General features: G+C 55.1%; 1 protein-coding gene across 2 annotated transcripts in view; it reads right to left on the reverse strand.

Annotated features, from left to right (window-relative positions):
• Nucleotides 1–19,259, reverse strand: part of nup205 (nucleoporin 205) — a 168,661-nt gene that overhangs the window by 78,465 nt on the left and 70,937 nt on the right. For both annotated transcript variants that reach the window (XM_070900700.1, XM_070900701.1), the window contains exons 26-31: nt 17,233–17,390; nt 11,789–11,869; nt 10,287–10,478; nt 8,688–8,937; nt 4,999–5,097; nt 3,656–3,804 (exon numbers count right to left, since the gene is read on the reverse strand). In XM_070900700.1, coding sequence (XP_070756801.1) covers nt 3,656–3,804; nt 4,999–5,097; nt 8,688–8,937; nt 10,287–10,478; nt 11,789–11,869; nt 17,233–17,390 — 929 coding nt within the window. The remainder of the gene's footprint in view (nt 1–3,655; nt 3,805–4,998; nt 5,098–8,687; nt 8,938–10,286; nt 10,479–11,788; nt 11,870–17,232; nt 17,391–19,259) is intronic.

Consider the following 19,259-nt stretch of genomic DNA (forward strand, 5'->3'; position numbering starts at 1 on the left):
CTCGCACCATCGCTCTCTCTCTCTCTCGCACGTTCGCTCTCTCTCTCTCTCTCTCTCTCGCACGTTCGCTCTCTCTCTCTCTCTCTCTCTCGCACGTTCGCTCTCTCTCTCTCTCTCGCACGTTCGCTCTCTCTCTCTCTCTCTCTCGCACGTTCGCTCTCTCTCTCTCTCTCTCTCTCTCTCGCACGTTCGCTCTCTCTCTCTCTCTCTCTCTCGCACGTTCGCTCTCTCTCTCTCTCGCGCACGTTCGCTCTCTCTCTCGCGCACGTTCGCTCTCTCTCTCTCTCTCGCGCACGTTCGCTCTCGCTCTCTCTCGCACGTTCGCTCTCTCCCTCTCTCTCGCACGTTCGCACTCGCTCTCTCTCTCGCACGTTGGCTCTCTCTCTCTCTCTCTCGCACGTTGGCTCTCTCTCTCTCGCACGTTGGCTCTCTCTCTCTCTCGCACGTTGGCTCTCTCTCTCTCTCGCACGTTCGCTCTCTCTCTCTCTCTCTCTCTCTCTCGCACGTTCGCTCTCTCTCTCTCGCACGTTCGCTCTCTCTCTCTCGCACGTTCGCTCTCTCTCTCTCGCACGTTCGCTCTCTCTCTCTCGCACGTTCGCTCTCTCTCTCTCTCTCTCGCACGTTCGCTCTCTCTCTCTCTCTCTCGCACGTTCGCTCTCTCTCTCTCTCTCTCGCACGTTCGCTCTCTCTCTCTCTCTCTCGCACGTTCGCTCTCTCTCTCTCTCTCTCGCACGTTCGCTCTCTCTCTCTCTCTCTCGCACGTTCGCTCTCTCTCTCTCTCTCTCTCTCGCACGTTCGCTCTCTCTCTCTCTCTCTCGCACGTTCGCTCTCTCTCTCTCTCTCTCGCACGTTCGCTCTCTCTCTCTCTCTCTCGCACGTTCGCTCTCTCTCTCTCTCTCTCTCTCGCACGTTCGCTCTCTCTCTCTCTCTCTCGCACGTTCGCTCTCTCTCTCTCTCTCTCGCACGTTCGCTCTCTCTCTCTCTCTCTCGCACGTTCGCTCTCTCTCTCTCTCTCGCACGTTCGCTCTCTCTCTCTCTCTCTCTCTCTCTCTCTCGCACGTTCGCTCTCTCTCTCTCTCTCTCTCTCGCACGTTCGCTCTCTCTCTCTCTCTCTCTCTCTCTCGCACGTTCGCTCTCTCTCTCTCTCTCTCTCTCGCACGTTCGCTCTCTCTCTCTCTCTCTCTCTCTCGCACGTTCGCTCTCTCTCTCTCTCTCTCTCTCTCGCACGTTCGCTCTCTCTCTCTCTCTCTCGCACGTTCGCTCTCTCTCTCTCTCTCTCTCTCTCGCACGTTCGCTCTCTCTCTCTCTCTCTCTCTCTCGCACGTTCGCTCTCTCTCTCTCTCTCTCTCTCTCTCGCACGTTCGCTCTCTCTCTCTCTCTCTCTCTCTCTCGCACGTTCGCTCTCTCTCTCTCTCTCTCGCACGTTCGCTCTCTCTCTCTCTCTCTCGCACGTTCGCTCTCTCTCTCTCTCTCTCGCACGTTCGCTCTCTCTCTCTCTCTCTCGCACGTTCGCTCTCTCTCTCTCTCGCACGTTCGCTCTCTCTCTCTCTCTCTCTCTCTCGCACGTTCGCTCTCTCTCTCTCTCTCGCACGTTCGCTCTCTCTCTCTCTCTCTCTCTCGCACGATCGCTCTCTCTCTCTCTCACATTCATTCACTCACTCTCTCTCTCACATTCATTTACTCACTCTCTCTCTCACATTCATTCACTCACTCTCTCTCTCACATTCATTCACTCACTCTCTCTCTCACATTCATTCACTCACTCTCTCTCTCACATTCATTCACTCACTCTCTCTCTCACATTCATTCACTCACTCTCTCTCTCACATTCATTCACTCACTCTCTCTCTCACATTCATTCACTCACTCTCTCTCTCACATTCATTCACTCACTCTCTCTCTCACATTTATTCACTCACTCTCTCTCTCACATTCATTCACTCACTCTCTCTCTCACATTCATTCACTCACTCTCTCTCTCTCACATTCATTCACTCACTCTCTCTCTCTCACATTCATTCACTCACTCTCTCTCTCTCACATTCATTCACTCACTCACACTCACTCTCTCATTCATTCACTCATTCACTCTCCCATTCTAATAACCCCTCCCACTCTATAACTCTTGTTCCTTAACCGAGCTGATTGTGTCTGGCTGGAATGGAGATCACCTCATACAATAAACAGGGACTGTGTTACATTTATCAGACCCAGTGATCCCCTGGACTGGTTTCCATCATGGAGAGGAATTTTCAATATTTTCCCCCCCCCCAATTGGCCTGGACTTTTTTCTATTTTTTCACCTCTACCAGGAGATTGGGTGGCTTTTGGGAGGGGTGACGAGTGTATGTGTTGTGATGCACAAGGTATCGCAGGTGTGGAGGGCAGGCTGGATGGACCAGTGGGTCTTTTCCTGTCCGCCATTGTTCATATGTTCGTGTCAGATATCTATGGCTGGAAGAAACATCTCAGAGATGGGGCAAAAAGACAAAGGGAGGGACATCAGTCCACAAGTGACCACTGCTAATATCTGGCAGATTCATCTTGCCTATTTTCTCCCCCCGTTCAAGATGGTGCCAACGCGTGGTGATAAGTGTGTGCCAGCAGCTCTGTGGAACCTTACCCGAACAGCCATTCTTCACTCGTGACCCAATTGCGAGTGTCGGTAGATGGCTATTCCTCCATGTTTTGTTTTGCAGCGTGTGGTGGCATGCCACTGCAGGGAGCAGCGTGTGCTGCTGCAGGAGGGCGATGGCTGACTGCAGTGTGGGCAGGTACAGCAGGAGCGGCGAGGTCGGGGCGAAGGAGCGGCAAGAGTTCATAGAGGGATGTGATCAGGGCCCAGGAGGCAAGAGTTCGGGGCCCAGAAGAGGCGAGGGCCAGCCCACACTCTGATATGTGCGCACACTAGGTCCGTGCAGCAGAGCTGGTCTCCAGTTGTCTTGGGTTAATCCTTGCCACTGGACCAAGATCTAGCTCTATCAAGCCCGTGTGGTGGCTGGTGTGCAACGGCCACCCCACGTTAAAAAAATCCACGCACAGGCATCTTCCACCCTTCAGGATGTAGTTCGGGATCTAGAATATTAGATCCTTTATTGAAACACCTGTGAACTCATCCCTTTTCAGTGTGGAAGCAAGTCATCCTCGTTTTGAGGTACTGCTTATGATGATGATGGTTTCTCTCTAGGGAGGTATCACAACAGAGCCCAAGCGGAGCCTCACTGAACATGTACACTTTGCAGCAGGAGTCACCGAGCAGCAGTCAGGAACTCAGGTTCATTTCCTCTTTCTAACCTCAAGGTTCTGCAGCCAAGTGCAGTGCTCCTTCTGCCGCCTTGGATAAGATCAGTTAACTGGGCAGAGACCAGGAATCGCACCCACCACCTACTGGTTGCACTATGTGATGCAACTGCCCATTAAGCCAATCATAGCAGCTTTCAGCGGAACGGTCAAAATTTTCTTGTGGTGGGAGACAAGAAAGTGAGTATTGAAACAGATTATTTTCACTTCCTGTTATTGAATGAAACACAAGAATAACGTGACTCACATACTTATTATAAAGGAATGAAATGTCAGTGTTGTGTGAAAGAGTGCAATACCGGATCTGTCAAACCCCTTCCATTGTAACCCTGTGTGTTTGTCTGCTTGTACTTACTCGCCCGATTTCATGGCCATCACAACCATCTCGACAGATGACCTCCATCAGCGATGCCCCGTAACTCTCTATGATGGTCATGTTGTCTTTCTGCAGCTGAGTATACTCATCCTCCGGAGCTGTCAGCCTTTCCCACATCGTTTTCTGCCCTGCACCACCGCCATTAAACGAAGAAAAACGCACATCAAGAGGTCAGACTCGAGGCAAGCAGTAGGATTAAACTCCCTCTAACTGGGAACGGTTAAAAAATGGATCCGTTACCTCTGGGACGCAATGGAACCTTTGACATCAATCAACAGGGTAGCGTATTCTTTTTAAAAAGGGCTATGCGCAGAACGACCCACTGGTGCATGCAGCAGTCGCAAGCCAGACATTTCCTGTCTGGGTTTATTTCCCTATAGTTATTGGATGGGTAGCCCTAAAACCGGACGGTCTAGTTCAGAATTTGACCACTCATCACCCGACCCTGGATCTAACCTCAACTGAAATCTAGATCTCTACTCCACAATTACAGTAGAGGCCCCAATTAAAATGACAGTCTGAAATCAGATACTGGGCAATACACAAGCAAAAAGCAACATAAAAGTTACATTTTACGTAAAAATATAGAGAAGCTTAAACAGATGCTGACAAAACACCTGTATGTATGGCAGTACCTGGTATTGTACAGAGCCACACAGACTCGAAAGTCCCAGGTCCCACCCTGGGTTTGTGCTCAGTTACCAGATCTCAAACAGGGAAACTCGAAGAGTGTTCGAATCGGCTTCGGTGCCACTGGGACTGGGGTGAGAGGAAAAAAAAGTCAACCAACGCTCCTACTCTTGATCAATATTCCTTGACACTTGCTGGAAAGTGAGTGTGCACACCCCTGGTAAAGGCAAGATTGGGCTTGCCTGCGATGCCCTCTTAGTCAAATAGCCTGTTTAGGCTCAAACATTAAGAATGGTCAAGTTGGTGAAAAATTAGTTGCTTGAATAAGAGTTTGTGAACTGAATTCAATCAATTAAAAGAATGGGTAGCACTTGAGTTTAATAAACGGGAAAGGAATTAGAAGAGTGTGGTGAGCTGATGATACACTGGCCTTTTACTTCTGGGATATGGGTTCAAATCCAGCGTTCTTGGGACAGGACATAGAGCTTTATTCTGCATTGGGCTATATTATAAATGACCCAAGACTGTCCGATGGGACAATGGGTGCTCGAAATGGAAAGCGTTCCATTCCTGGGATCTAAATGCTTCACTTGGACAAGCAGAAAGGTTACACAACAAAGGAACATGGATTATTCAAAAACTGCTGCCACCTTCACCTGCAATAATCGTATCCTTATACAGAACTATTGTACCTGTTTCCAAGGTGTCTGGTTCATCTGGCTTCTGACTCATCTGCAGGTAATACAGCAGCGCTCCATACAGGTGTGCTCTTACACGCTGGAAACCCCCGCCTGCCGGCAACAACACGTGTTAGTGCTTCTGTCACCCAACCAGGGGCAAGAGACCAAGAATGGCTCCTGACATAACAGGCTGTCATGGACCAAAGAAAAAATTTTGGAGGATTTCTGATTTACAGCAGCACTCCATACAGGTAGTGAGAATGTGGAACTCGCTGCCACTTGAAGTGGTTGAAGCAGATGGCATCGACGCCTTTAAGGGGAGGCCTGAAGCATGGTCCTTGCAGGTCGGGGCCGCCATCCCGAATCAGGCCGCCATGCTGCTCCTTTGTGAGGCCGAGGCGACGGACCGGGGGAGGAGGAGTCGGGGAGGCCGGGGCGGGGGAGGCCGGGGTGACGGAGGCCGGAGCGGGGGAGCAGGGAGAGGTTGCAGAGCGATGTGATCGGGGCCCAGAAGCAGCACGGGCCAGCCCACACTGCGTTATGTGTGTGCACTAGGTCCGTACAGCAGAGCCGGTCTCCAGGTTCCTGGTTAACCCTTGCCACTGGACCAAGACCTAGCTCTGTCAAGCCCATGTGGTGGCTGGTGTGCAACGGCCACCCCACATTAAAAGAATCCACGCACAGGCATCTTCCACCCTTCAAGATTTAGTTTGGGATCTGGAATATTAAGTCCTTCATTGAAACACCTGCGAGCTCACCCCTTTTTAACATGGAAGCAGGTCATCCTCGATACGAGGGAGCGCCTATGATGATGAAGCATACACGAGGGAGAAGGGTCTAGAGAGATATGGGCGCAGGCTGGGAAGGGGGAATTAGAGCAGGAGGAGGCTCGAGTGGAGTACAAACACTAACATAGATCACTTGGGCCGAACAACCTGCTTCTGTGTATTAGAATCTGTGTAATGCTTCTGTAAGATACCTTCATGTAAGAGAAATGATATTTTTAAAATTGTGGGCGCGCTAACTCAGGCCACAGTCAGATCCTGAAGTTTTTCTCGAGGCTCCCTTGAGTAAAGTAATGGTAATGATGCAGTCTTTGCCACTGTGGGAGCTGTGACCCGAGGGCATCATAGAAGTCCCTCTAGTGGTTGAGATTGTTAACTTCTCAATTCACCACACACTTTCAAATTGAATCTATGCTGCGGGCAAAGGACATTCAGTTCCTCCGTCAACAGCAGAGAATCGATGTAAAAGGTCAAACTCCACATGTTCCAGCTGCATCCCTGACCAGCCTTTTTGCAGATCCAGAGAGCTTTGTTAGAGGCAGTGCAAAAGGTGCAGAACACATATCTGCCACTTACTGGTCTGCTCTCCTTGCATCCTGCATTAGTAGAAAGGCCTCACAATGTTCCACACCGCTCCCACAAAAACCTCAAAAACAGCAAGGGCAGGGATTTTGACTACTCAAAATCTCAACTAAGTACAGGACGCTGGTGAGGCCACACCTAGAGTACCTTATTTAAGGAGGGATATACTTGCATTGGAGGCAGTTCACAGAAAGTTCACTAGGTTGATTCCTGAGATGAAGGGATTGTCTTATGAAGAAAGGTTGAGCAGGTTGGGCTTGTACTCAGTGGAGTTGAGAAGAATGAGAGGTGATCTTATTGAAACATAAGATTCTGAGGGGGCTTGACAGGGTAGATGCAGAGAGGATGTTTCCCCTCGTGGGGGAATCTAGAACTTGGGGGCATAGTTCCAGAATAAGGGGGCGTCCATTTAAAACAGAAATGAGGAGGAATTTCTTCTCAGAAAGTCTTGAATCTTCTGGAATTCTCTGCCCAAGAGAGCTGTCTAGGTTGGGTCATTGAATATATTTAAGGTGGAGATAGACAGATTTTTAAACGAAAAGGGAGTCAAGGGTTATGGGGAGTGGGGAGGAAAGTGGAGCTGAGGCCAAGATCAGATCAGCCATGATTTAATTGAATTGCGGAGCAGGCTCGAGGGGCCAAATGGCCGACTCATGCTCCTATTTCTTATGTTCTTATTCAATAGTCAGGGGTTTAAATGAGCAGAGGACATAAACCTGGACTAATTTTTAAAAAGCACATACATCCTGGGCTAAAGAGAAAGGGAGAATAAAGCCAGCACATTGGCTCTTGGGGCTCACAGAAAAAAATGAGCAGGAGCAGGCCATTCAGCCTGTTCCACCATTCAATTCGATAATAGCTTATATGTAACTCAACTCCATTTACCTGCCTTGGTTCCATATCCCTTGAAAACCCTTACCCTACAAAAATCTGTCCATCTCAGTTTTGAAACTTTCAATTGACACCCAGTCTCAACAGGGTGTTGATTTTGGGGGAAGAGAATTCCAGATTTCTGTGAGCCTTTGTGTGAAGAAGTGCTTCTTGACATCATTCCTGAACTGCCTAGCTCTAATTTTAAGGTTATGCCCTTTTGTACTGGACCAGAGGAGATAGAAAAGTAATGCTGCCATTGACAGCAAACCTGTTAGCTCCCATACAAATGTTGCTGTTGATAGAAAGGCAAGGAAAGAACAAAGCTGACAAAAAACTCCGAAACGATCAGGCCCACTGCTCCAGGCACTTTTTATTTATTCGTTCCTGGGTTGTGAGTGTCGCTGGTAAAGTCAGCATTTATTGGCCATCCCTAATTACTCTTGAGAAGGTGGTGGTGAGCCGCCTTCTTGAACCGCTGCAGTCCGTGTGGTGAAGGTGCTCCCACAGTGCTGTTAGTGAGCACCATCGGAGCAGGCCGGGGAGCGGAAGGAGCAGCGTGGCAGTGTACCACTCCAGGGAGCAGCGCGTGCTGGAGCAGGAGAGCAACAGCAGTGAGGAGGGGCGTCACCAAGATCCAGGTTGGTGATTGCAGCGTGGGCAGGTACAGCAGGAGCGGCAAGGTTGGGACGAAGGAGCGGCGAAAGACTGTAGAGAGATGTGATCGGGGCCCAGGAGAGGGGTGAGTTCGGAGCACGAAGGAGGCGAGGGCCCAGCACTATGATGTGTGCACACTAGGTCCGTGCAGCAGAGCTGGTCTCCAGTCGTCTTGGGTAATCCTCGCCACTGGACCAAGACCTAGCTCTGTCAAGCCCGTGTGGTGGCTGGTGTGCAACGGTCACCCCACGTTAAAAAAATCCACGCACTGGCATCTTCCACCCTTCAGGATGTAGTTCAGGATCTGGAATTTTAGGCCCTTCATTGAAACACCTGTGAACTTTTTGACGTGGAAGCAAGTCATCCTCGATTCGAGGGACTGCCTATGATGATGATGTTAGGGAGTTCCAGGATTTTGACCCAGCGATGATTACATCGGATATACAGCACAGAAACAGGCCATTCGAAACAATCAGTCCATGCCAATATTTATGCTCCAATCGAGCCTCCTCCCATTTTTCCTCATCTAAATCTATCAGCATATCCCTCTATTCCCTTCTCCCTCATATGCTTGTCTAGCCTCCCCTTAAATGCATCTATACTATTCGCTTCAACAACTTCAATGATGATGAAGGAACAGCCGATATATTTCCAAGTCGGGATGGTGTGTGACTTGGAGGGGAACGTGGAGGTGGTGGTGTTCCCAGGCGCCTGCTGCCCTTGACCTTCTAGGTGGTGGAGGTCGCGGGTTTGGGAGGTGCTGCCGCACCTACATTGCACAATGGTTCCAGTTTTATTGGGACCTACCAGTTCTGAGGATGAAATCCAATAGCTTCCTGAGGATAATGTGAAGAGAAGAGTCTCCGATAGCGGTAAAGCCAGCCGATAGCTCCCCTGCTGTCGTGGTGCTCCCGTCGAGGATGGTGACGTACTGGGAGTGGGTGCTGAGCGCCTGTTTCTGCTCGCTCCGCACTGTTTGGCTGAGGTGAGCGGTGAGAGTGAATACTGTCCCAGCCACCACGGGCATGAGTTCCTGAGCAGCCTCCTCATTGAGGATCTGAGGGGGAAGATAGGCAGAGCTGAACAAAACTATCAGATTACACAGCACCATAAAATACAAGCTGATCAATATATGCTCCCAACGTCTGTACAACCCTCCTGTATCCAGACTTATTTTATGCTTGGGATTGGCCTGCTTTTTAAGAAACATTTCACTCAACTCTTGAGCCACTGGAGTCAGCTCCGGATTTCTTTATTTCTCTTTCTACCTTCCCCTCTTCAGCTATTCGTACACACCGTCTTATATATGTCCTTCATTTTTTTTTATTTCTCTCATTATGCCTTTTTGTCTTCCTGCTAATATCACCTCTGCCAATTAATCATCCCTGGTGTTCAGCCCAAGCACATTTCTTGACCCGTGGGTCTGTGTTTTTCCCCTCCCCCCCCCCTCTTGTTCTTCTTGAAATGCTGTTTCGTCTGCAATAGCTTTCAGTCACGAGGAAAGATCGAAGAGCTGAAACATCCACTTCTGTGTTTCCACAGATGCTGCCCGACCTGCTGCCGAGCTGTCAGCCATGGCTCAGTGGGTGTCACTCTCGTCTCCGATTCACAAGGTTGTGTGTTCAAGCCCCACTCCAGGAACTTGAGGACACAATCCAGACTGACGCACCCTCAGTTCTGCACTGTCAGAAGTGCCACCTTTTGGATGACATTAAACTGAGGCTCCACCTGGCCAACATTTCCAGCTTTTTCTGTTTCTATTTTATGCTTCCCACGTTGAACTTTGTCTTTTGTGCCACTCCTATCAGAGGTAGGGTATTCCATGTCTACAATCCATGCCACTGCCCACTTAATACTTTTACACTGAAGTTGTTTTGCAGCATGATGCAGTTGCAGGTTTATGGTGCGGGATAGATTCAGAAATTGGCCGGGAGACTGGAACACCTGTGTTTGGAAATTGACCATTGAGGCGAGAATCTCCCCTCGTTCGGAGTAGGTTGACGCAAGCTAGAAATATGATGTTCAAGAGCTGAGCCTAACCTGCCTATGGCCAGAGTGAAACAGTGACCCAGAAAGCAACTGGTACACACTCTTTCTTCCTGGTGGTACAAGAGCAAATGCACTGATGTATTGTAAAGAGGAAGATTAAACAATCGATAGGTCTGAAGGAAGCTTTTAAAAATAAATACTAATATTAGAGAGCATAAGGGATCAAAAATGACCTGATTCTTAGTGCTCAGGGATTTGTCTCAGGCGCTCGGACTGATAATATATGGATTATAGATACTGGGAAATTAAGAAATCCTTTTTGCAATTTACAAATGCATTTTAGCCGTTAAAATGTTTGTACTTATAATAAATAATAAACCACCGTTTAATTATAGAAACAGGACATTTTTGCATTACCTTGTCATGGAGTTCGTGTAGAAGGTCCCGGATGACCAGCTGCCTGTTCTCCTCCTGAATCAGGTCCAGGGGACAGGCTGCGAGTATGATCTCGACGAGATGGCGCCAAGACTCCAGCATGTGCCGCTTGGCGTGGAGACACTCCAGCAGCTTGTTCCTCTCCACCACATGTTGCAGGATCGTGTTGATTTCCTGAACAACACCGTCACAACATTAGAAAAAGGCACACTGCACCATCAGCTGGCCCCACGCAGCACAGATTCCCTCTTCAAAACAGAAATGGGCTGGAGTTGAAAACAAAGATTGGGAATGCTGGAACTACCCAGAAATGCTGGAAATTCACAGCGGCTCCGTCAACTTGTGAAAAATGGCGAGACGGGTCAACAGTTCGGGTGGAAAGCCTCCGTCACAATGTCAACCTGTCTTCACCGATGCCTACAGACTAATCACAACACACACAATCTTGGCAAATTAAAAGTATCCTATTCTCTTTTTAAGAAAATAACATTTTTGCAGCAAGTTGCCTTTTTCTACAGGCTATACTCCGGATAACTCAACTCATTTGTTCTAAAAACTAATGGCTTTAGGGGAAGGAATTATTCATCTACAGACTCGGGGCTGACTGAACCACCTTGCTTTCACCTTTCCTGAATCTTTGCTGGGGTACAGAAAGAAAATAACTTGCATTTATATAGCACCTTTCATGACCTCAGGATGTTTAAAGCATTTCACAGCCAATGAAGTACTTTTGAAATGCAGCCACTATTGTAATGTAAGAAAATGCAGCAGTTAATTTGTCCCACAAACAGCAATGTGATAAATGTTTTAGTGATGTTGGTTGAGGGATAAATATTGGCTTGGACAGCGGGGAGAACGCCGCTGCTCTTTGAAAAGTGCCAAGGAATCTTTTACATCCATCTAAGGGCAGACGGGGCCTCTGTTTAACATCTCAGCTGAAAGGCGGCATCTCCAACAGTACAGTACACCCTCAGTACTGCACTGAAATGTCAGCCTATATTTTGTGCTCAAGTCTCTGGAGTGGGACTTGAACCCACGGCTTCTGACTCAGAGGCAAAAGTGCTGCCCACTGAGCCACGGCTGACATTCCATGAGGACCGGTTACCCTCTAGTGTCTTACCCAAGTGGCCATACTCAGTGTGTCAGCATGCTCTTTGATCCAGAGTGCAACACCGCAGAGCCCAATTCTAGTTGACACAATATCCGCACACCTGAACGAGCAACAGAAGTTGCTGGATAGTGATCAGGAGTAGCGGCAATGGCCGATTTTCCTCCAACGCCAACTGCAGCACCATGACCACTGCCTTGCTTGGGATCAGCTAACTCACTAGACAGAGAATCCAACCTGGGGGCTTCTTGATGAGTATGTTTCTGCTGCTTATTGAATAAATCATGATTGGGGGGTGCGGAGCTCCCGCTTACTTTAATAATAAATAGAAAATAAAATAGAACATACAAGTACCACACTGCACAGAAGGTCTCACCTCCATTAGTAAAGGTCTTTGTCCTATAGCTGCCATTCCCTGCAGAGCATTCACTTCAGCAATGAGTACTCGATGAAGGAGCTAGGAGGTAAAGCAATTCACAGTGAAAACGTTAATAGTACTAGGTTACATTGGAGTTTCCATTTCAACACATCTAAAGATTGCACCCCGACACCTGATCTGCAGTAAGCAGGTATTGCGTAGCCTCCGATAGATACCACGACTACACTGAGGAGAATAACTGAGACAATATCCGGATGCCTTCCTCATGGTTTAGTTACAGAGTGGGCTGTGACCAAGGCTCGAGAGCCTCACCTACCCTTCCATGTGCCCTCACCACAGCCAACGGGCCACGTGATCCTTCTTCCGCCAGATCCACCGGGGGCACCTCGTAACCCTGAGAAGGGGCCCTTACTGCGTACTGTCAGCTGCGGGCAAATGAGCCCGCGGCGCATGTCTCGCGGGCAGGGACCACCACTTCCTGAAAGAATGAGGCAGCTGAGCTAGATCCTGCCGTATGTACAGCTCTGTTGATAATGGACAAGTTGCTACATTTGGAGACACTGCACTATTACAGTCCAAAGCATCATACAGCATTAAGGGTGGAGTGAAATCAATCTCTCATCAAGGTGCGGAGTCCGAGGGAAAAAAAACAGACAACCAGTGGACTATTCCTGCCCTGTTACTCAATAATATTATGGCAAATGGAAAAATGATTTATCTCTAACTCCCCACAACATGCTAGACCTTCAAAACTCCTGCCAGTGAGGTGGGGGGGAGTGAAAGTGGAGAAATGTGAGACACAGGACTGAGCTAAGATCCAGGATGACTGGTTGGGAACGTATATCAGACGAGGTGAAAATGAGGGACAGGAGGATTTACATGGGGAAGGGTGGGAGAGGGAGAAACAAAATCAGATGAGGCAGTCATTATCCAGGGGAACAGAGTGGAAACCTCAGTCAGAGCACCAACATGCAAGACTACCCAACAGGAGCAATTTCCACTTTACGCTGGCTATGTGTGCAAAAAGAACAGCCACCGAGCTTGATATTTTAATTGGTTGATGGCTTGCGGAAAACATTTGGTGTTTGGAGGGGGAAAAGTGCGTTTGGCTTATCTTAAATAGACATCTTTTGAGCCAAAGGAACAAACTTTCCTCAACTTCCAGGGGAAGATTACCCTGACAAGTAATTGGGCCTCTGCTGTGCTGCAACATCCCCGGCTTACTAGGAAACTGTTGCCAAAGGCAGCCGTAGAATGTTTAACTGTTGGAGGGAGGAGCTGGAGGGTATCCAAGGGGAAGAGGTGCTGGAGACAGAGGGGGCTCGAGGAGAGAGAACTCTACACATCGTGGTGATGATGGAGGAGAGAATACTCGTGAGAGAGCTATCTCCGGGAGAGGGATTATGAGCTAAAGGGAATGCAAGAGGACAGATGGACTGGTGAGAGCTCATTAGGGATAGAGGCAATGCTCGGGGAAGGAGTATGAGTCAGAGGGAACACAACAGGAATTAACACCAGAGATAGTGGGAAAATGGTGGAAAAAGTAGATTAAAAAATGTTTTTAAAGCATGGTACAGATGGGTAAACAAATTGAATTTAGATATTGGAGAGTGGGGGGGGGGGGGGGAAAGAGAAAGAGAGAGAGGGGGGTGAGAAGAGAAAGAGAGAGAGAGAGAGAGAGAGAGAGAGAGAGAGAGGGGGAAGAGAGAGAGAGAGAGGGGGGAGAGAGAGAGAGAGGGGGGGAGAGAGCGAGGGGGAGGAGAGAGAGAGAGAGAGAGAGAGAGAGAGAGAGAGTGAAGAGAGAGAGAGGGGGGAGAGAGAGAGAGGGGGGGGAAGAGAGAGAGAGAGAGAGAGAGGGGGAGGGTGGAGAGAGAGAGAGAGAGAGAGAGAGGGGAGGGAAGAGAGAGAGGGGGGGAAGAGAGGGAGGGGGAGCGGGGGGGAGGGAGTGGGCGCAGGGGGGAGAGAGGGGGCGCGGGGGGGGGGAGAGAGGGGGCGCGGGGGGGGGAGAGAGGGGGCGCGGGGGGGGGGAGAGAGGGGGCGCGGGGGGGGGGAGAGAGGGGGCGCGGGGGGGGAGAGAGGGGGCGCGGGGGGGGAGAGAGGGGGCGCGGGGGGGGAGAGAGGGGGCGCGGGGGGGGGAGAGAGGGGGCGCGGGGGGGGAGAGAGGGGGCGCGGGGGGGGGGGAGAGAGGGGGCGCGGGGGGGGGGGAGAGAGGGGGCGCGGGGGGGGGAGAGAGGTGCGGGGGGAGAGAGGGGGCGCGGGGGGGGGGGAGAGAGGGGGCGCGGGGGGGGAGAGAGGGGGCGCGGGGGGGGGGGGGGGAGAGAGGGGGCGCGGGGGGGGGGGAGAGAGGGGGCGCGGGGGGGGGGGGGGAGAGGGGCGCGGGGGGGAGAGGGGGCGGCGGGGGGGGAGAGAGGGGCGCGGGGGGGAGAGAGGGGGCGCGGGGGGGGGGGGGGAGAGAGAGGGGGCGCGGGGGGGAGAGAGGGGGCGCGGGGGGGGAGAGAGGGGGCGCGGGGGGGGGGGAAGAGAGGGGGCGCGGGGGGGGGGGGGGAGAGGGGGCGCGGGGGGGGAGAGGGGGCGCGGGGGGGAGAGAGGGGGCGCGGGGGGGGAGAGAGGGGGCGCGGGGGGGGAGAGAGGGGGCGCGGGGGGGGAGAGAGGGGGCGCGGGGGGGGGAGAGAGGGGGCGCGGGGGGGGGGAGAGAGGGGGCGGGGGGGGGAGAGAGGGGGCGCGGGGGGGAGAGGGGGGGGGGGGGGAGAGAGGGGCGCGGGGGGAGAGAGAGGGGGCGCGGGGGGGGAGAGAGGGGCGCGGGGGGGGAGAGAGGGGGCGCGGGGGGGGAGAGAGGGGGCGCGGGGGGGGAGAGAGGGGGCGCGGGGGGGGGGGAGAGGGGGCGCGGGGGGAGAGAGGGGGCGCGGGGGGGGAGAGAGGGGGCGCGGGGGGGAGAGAGGGGGCGCGGGGGGGGAGAGAGGGGGCGCGGGGGGGGAGAGAGGGGGCGCGGGGGGGGAGAGAGGGGGCGCGGGGGGGGAGAGAGGGGGCGCGGGGGGAGAGAGGGGGCGGGGGGGAGAGAGGGGGCGCGGGGGGGGAGAGAGGGGGCGCGGGGGGGGAGAGAGGGGGCGCGGGGGGGGAGAGAGGGGCGCGGGGGGGGGAGAGAGGGGGCGCGGGGGGGGGGAGAGAGGGGGCGCGGGGGGGGGAGAGAGGGGGCGCGGGGGGGGGAGAGAGGGGGCGCGGGGGGGGAGAGAGGGGGCGCGGGGGGGGAGAGAGGGGGCGCGGGGGGAGGAGAGGGGGCGCGGGGGGGAGAGAGGGGCGCGGGGGGGGAGAGAGGGGGCGCGGGGGGGGAGAGAGGGGGCGCGGGGGGGGAGAGAGGGGGCGCGGGGGGGGAGAGAGGGGGCGCGGGGGGGAGAGAGGGGGCGCGGGGGGGGGAGAGAGGGGGCGCGGGGGGGGGGAGAGAGGGGGCGCGGGGGGGAGAGAGGGGGCGCGGGGGGGGAGAGAGGGGGCGCGGGGGGGGAGAGAGGGGGCGCGGGGGGGAGAGAGGGGGCGCGGGGGGGGAGAGAGGGGGCGCGGGGGGGAGAGAGGGGGCGCGGGGGGGAGAGAGGGGGCGCGGGGGGAGAGAGGGGGCGCGGGGGGGAGAGAGGGGGCGCGGGGGGGGAGAGAGGGGGCGCGGGGGGGAGAGAGGGGGCGCGGGGGGGAGAGAGGGGGCGCGGGGGGGAGAGAGGGGGCGCGGGGGGGAGAGAGGGGGCGCGGGGGGGAGAGAGGGGGCGCGGGGGGGAGAGAGGGGGCGCGGGGGGGAGAGAGGGGGCGCGGGGGGGAGAGAGGGGGCGCGGGGGGGAGAGAGGGGGCGCGGGGGGGAGAGAGGGGGCGCGGGGGGAGAGAGGGGGCGCGGGGGGGAGAGAGGGGGCGCGGGGGGGAGAGAGGGGGCGCGGGGGGGAGAGAGGGGGCGCGGGGGGGAGAGAGGGGGCGCGGGGGGGAGAGAGGGGGCGCGGGGGGGAGAGAGGGGGCGCGGGGGGGAGAGAGGGGGCGCGGGGGGGAGAGAGGGGGCGCGGGGGGGAGAGAGGGGGCGCGGGGGGGGAGAGAGGGGGCGCGGGGGGGAGAGAGGGGGCGCGGGGGGGAGAGAGGGGGCGCGGGGGGGAGAGAGGGGGCGCGGGGGGAGAGAGGGGGCGCGGGGGGGAGAGAGGGGGCGCGGGGGGGAGAGAGGGGGCGCGGGGGGGAGAGAGGGGGCGCGGGGGGAGAGAGGGGGCGCGGGGGGGAGAGAGGGGGCGCGGGGGGGAGAGAGGGGGCGCGGGGGGGGAGAGAGGGGGCGCGGGGGGGAGAGAGGGGGCGCGGGGGGGAGAGAGGGGGCGCGGGGGGGAGAGAGGGGGCGCGGGGGGGAGAGAGGGGGCGCGGGGGGGGAGAGAGGGGGCGCGGGGGGGAGAGAGGGGGCGCGGGGGGGAGAGAGGGGGCGCGGGGGGAGAGAGGGGGCGCGGGGGGGAGAGAGGGGGGGGAGAGAGGGGGCGCGGGGGGGAGAGAGGGGGCGCGGGGGGGAGAGAGGGGGCGCGGGGGGGGAGAGAGGGGGCGCGGGGGGAGAGAGGGGGCGCGGGGGGGAGAGAGGGGGCGCGGGGGGGAGAGAGGGGGCGCGGGGGGGAGAGAGGGGGCGCGGGGGGGAGAGAGGGGGCGCGGGGGGAGAGAGGGGCGCGGGGGGGAGAGAGGGGGGCGCGGGGGGGAGAGAGGGGGCGCGGGGGGGAGAGAGGGGGCGCGGGGGGGAGAGAGGGGGCGCGGGGGGGAGAGAGGGGGCGCGGGGGGAGAGAGGGGGCGCGGGGGGGAGAGAGGGGGCGCGGGGGGAGAGAGGGGGCGCGGGGGAGAGAGGGGGCGCGGGGGGGAGAGAGGGGGCGCGGGGGGAGAGAGGGGGCGCGGGGGGGAGAGAGGGGGCGCGGGGGGAGAGAGGGGGGAAGAGAGAGAGGGGGGAAAGAGAGAGAGGGGAGGCAGGGGGCGCGGGGGGAGAGAGGGGGCGCGGGGGGGAGAGAGGGGGCGCGGGGGGAGAGAGGGGGCGCGGGGGGGAGAGAGGGGGGAAGAGAGAGAGGGGGGAAAGAGAGAGGGGGAGGCAGGGGGCGCGCGGGAGAGAGGGGCGCGGGAGAGAGGGGGCGCGGGGGGGAGAGAGGGGCGCGGGGGGAGAGAGGGGCGCGGGGGAGAGAGGGGGGAAGAGAGAGAGGGGGGAAAGAGAGAGAGGGGAGGCAGGGGGCGCGGGGGGGAGAGAGGGGGCGCGGGGGGGAGAGAGGGGGCGCGGGGGGAGAGAGGGGGCGCGGGGGGAGAGAGGGGGGAAGAGAGAGAGGGGGGAAAGAGAGAGAGGGGAGGCAGGGGGCGCGGGGGGGAGAGAGGGGGCGCGGGGGGGAAGAGAGCGGTGGGGGGGGGGGCTGAGAAAGATGGGGAGAGGGCGGGGGGGCAGAAGGCTATAAATGCTGTACTAGGGGAGCAGTTACCTTCACATTGCAGACAGTCTGGCCCTGCTGGTTCCTGTGTTCACACTTGGAGATGACCTGTTCAATCTGAGTACGATCAAAGAAATCCAAATGGAGCTCTTCGGGAGTCTCCTGGCGAAAGTCAATTGAATCCAGAATGCTCAGGATCTTTCGGCGCACTACATCAATAGCAACGTTTGAATGTCAATATCGCAACAAACTCCTTTTGATCCACATCCAGTAATTGCGCATTTTAAAATTGTTATTGATTGCCAAAATCTACCCATACCATCACATATTATTGCAACATTGTACTAATGTACTTCATTTCATCAATTTGTAGCAATGAGAGGCTCTACCCCCAATTGATTAATGAGAATATTAACTGGACAGATTAACATTTGGACACTCAAACTTTTCTTTGTAAATTCCATTGAAATATAAACAGCAACATGACACATCTGATAAACAAATAAACTAGGTGAAATAATTTCACTGCTCATGATCCCAAGATGCTACATCCAAAAAGAAATGTACAAGATTGTAACATGCAAAGCTAGGGGAAAGGGGCCCTGTCCTCGGCAGAAACACCACAGTACTTGGTATGTAATACTGCTGGTTTATCATTGTTCACCAGTCCCACACCAAGACCTCAGCACTGTTCTCCTATTCACTATCCACTCTTGGTTTGGTTCTCCACCCCAACTCCTTTCTAAAATTATCTCTCCCCACCCCCAACCTAAAGGAGTTGACCTTTGCTGGGTTCAATGCAGTTTGGTTGACTTCTGGTACTTCACTCAAATTCACGCGCGAGCCTAGACCATGAGTATGGTCAGATTACTCAACATAAGGGGAGTCAATCTTATGCTCACTTACCATCCAAACATGCACGCTTTCTACCAGGGATCACAACATAATGATCAGGAGTGGAAACCCTGATTAACCCCCAACCCGCAGACTTGTCTCTGGGTAGTGTGTGACCATTGGCATATACCCTCTCTACAGTAGGGCAGAGGTCAGAAACTCATCGGCACAAACCCAAGACACACGGCTGGAGCACCAAGGTTAGTGCTGACACGAGCAGCCACGATCTCATCATCATAGGCAGTCCCTCGAAATCGAGGAAGACTTGCTTCCACTCTTAACATGAGTCCTTAGGTGGCTGAACAGTCCAATACAAGAGCCACAGACTCTGTCACAGGTGGGACAGATAGTTATTGAGGGAAGGGGTGGGTGGGACTGGTTTGCCGTACGCTCTTTCCGCTGCATGCTCTCGGCGATGAGACTCGAGGTGCTCAGCACCCTCCCGGATGCACTTCCTCCACTTCGGGCAGTATTTGGCCAGGGACTCCCAGATGTCAGTGGGTATGGTGCACTTTATCAGGGAGGCTTTGAGGGTGTCCTTGTGACGTTTCCTCTGCCCATCTTTGGCTTGTTTGCCGCAAAGGAGTTCCGAGTAGAGCACTTGCTTTGGGAGTCTTGTGTCTGGCATGCGAACTATGTGGCCTGCCCAGTGGAGCTGATCAAGTGTGGTCAGTGCTTCAATGCTGGGGATGTTGGCCTGGTCGAGGACGCTAACGTTGGTGTGTCTGTCCTCCCAGGGGATTTGTAGGATCTTGTAGAGACATCGTTGGTGGTATTTCTCCAGTGACTTGAGGTATCTACTGTACATGGTCCATGTTTATGAGCCATTGAGGAGGGCAGGTATTACTACATCCCTGTAGACCATGAGCTTGGTGACAGTTTTGAGGGCCTGGTCTTCAAACACTCTTTTCCTCCTCCGTTTTGGATACCCACGATCTAACTGAGCTATGAACACACCCCAAACCCCCCCACCCCACCCCACAACAAACTTTGCCTTTCCCAACATGGGTTGTGCCTGGCAAGAGCATCTTGAGTTCCCCAACACTAGAGTGAAGTAGTGATGGGTACAGTGTGTCCCTGGTCATGGCAGTGGTTGGAGCAATCACAGACAAGTACCAAGCACCATGACAGTGTGTTGGTTTAAATGTGATTATTCCCATTGTGCATTGGTACCAATACACAAA

Source organism: Pristiophorus japonicus, chromosome 15 (genome assembly GCF_044704955.1).
Source record: "Pristiophorus japonicus isolate sPriJap1 chromosome 15, sPriJap1.hap1, whole genome shotgun sequence".
NCBI classification, from domain to species: Eukaryota; Metazoa; Chordata; class Chondrichthyes; family Pristiophoridae; genus Pristiophorus; species Pristiophorus japonicus.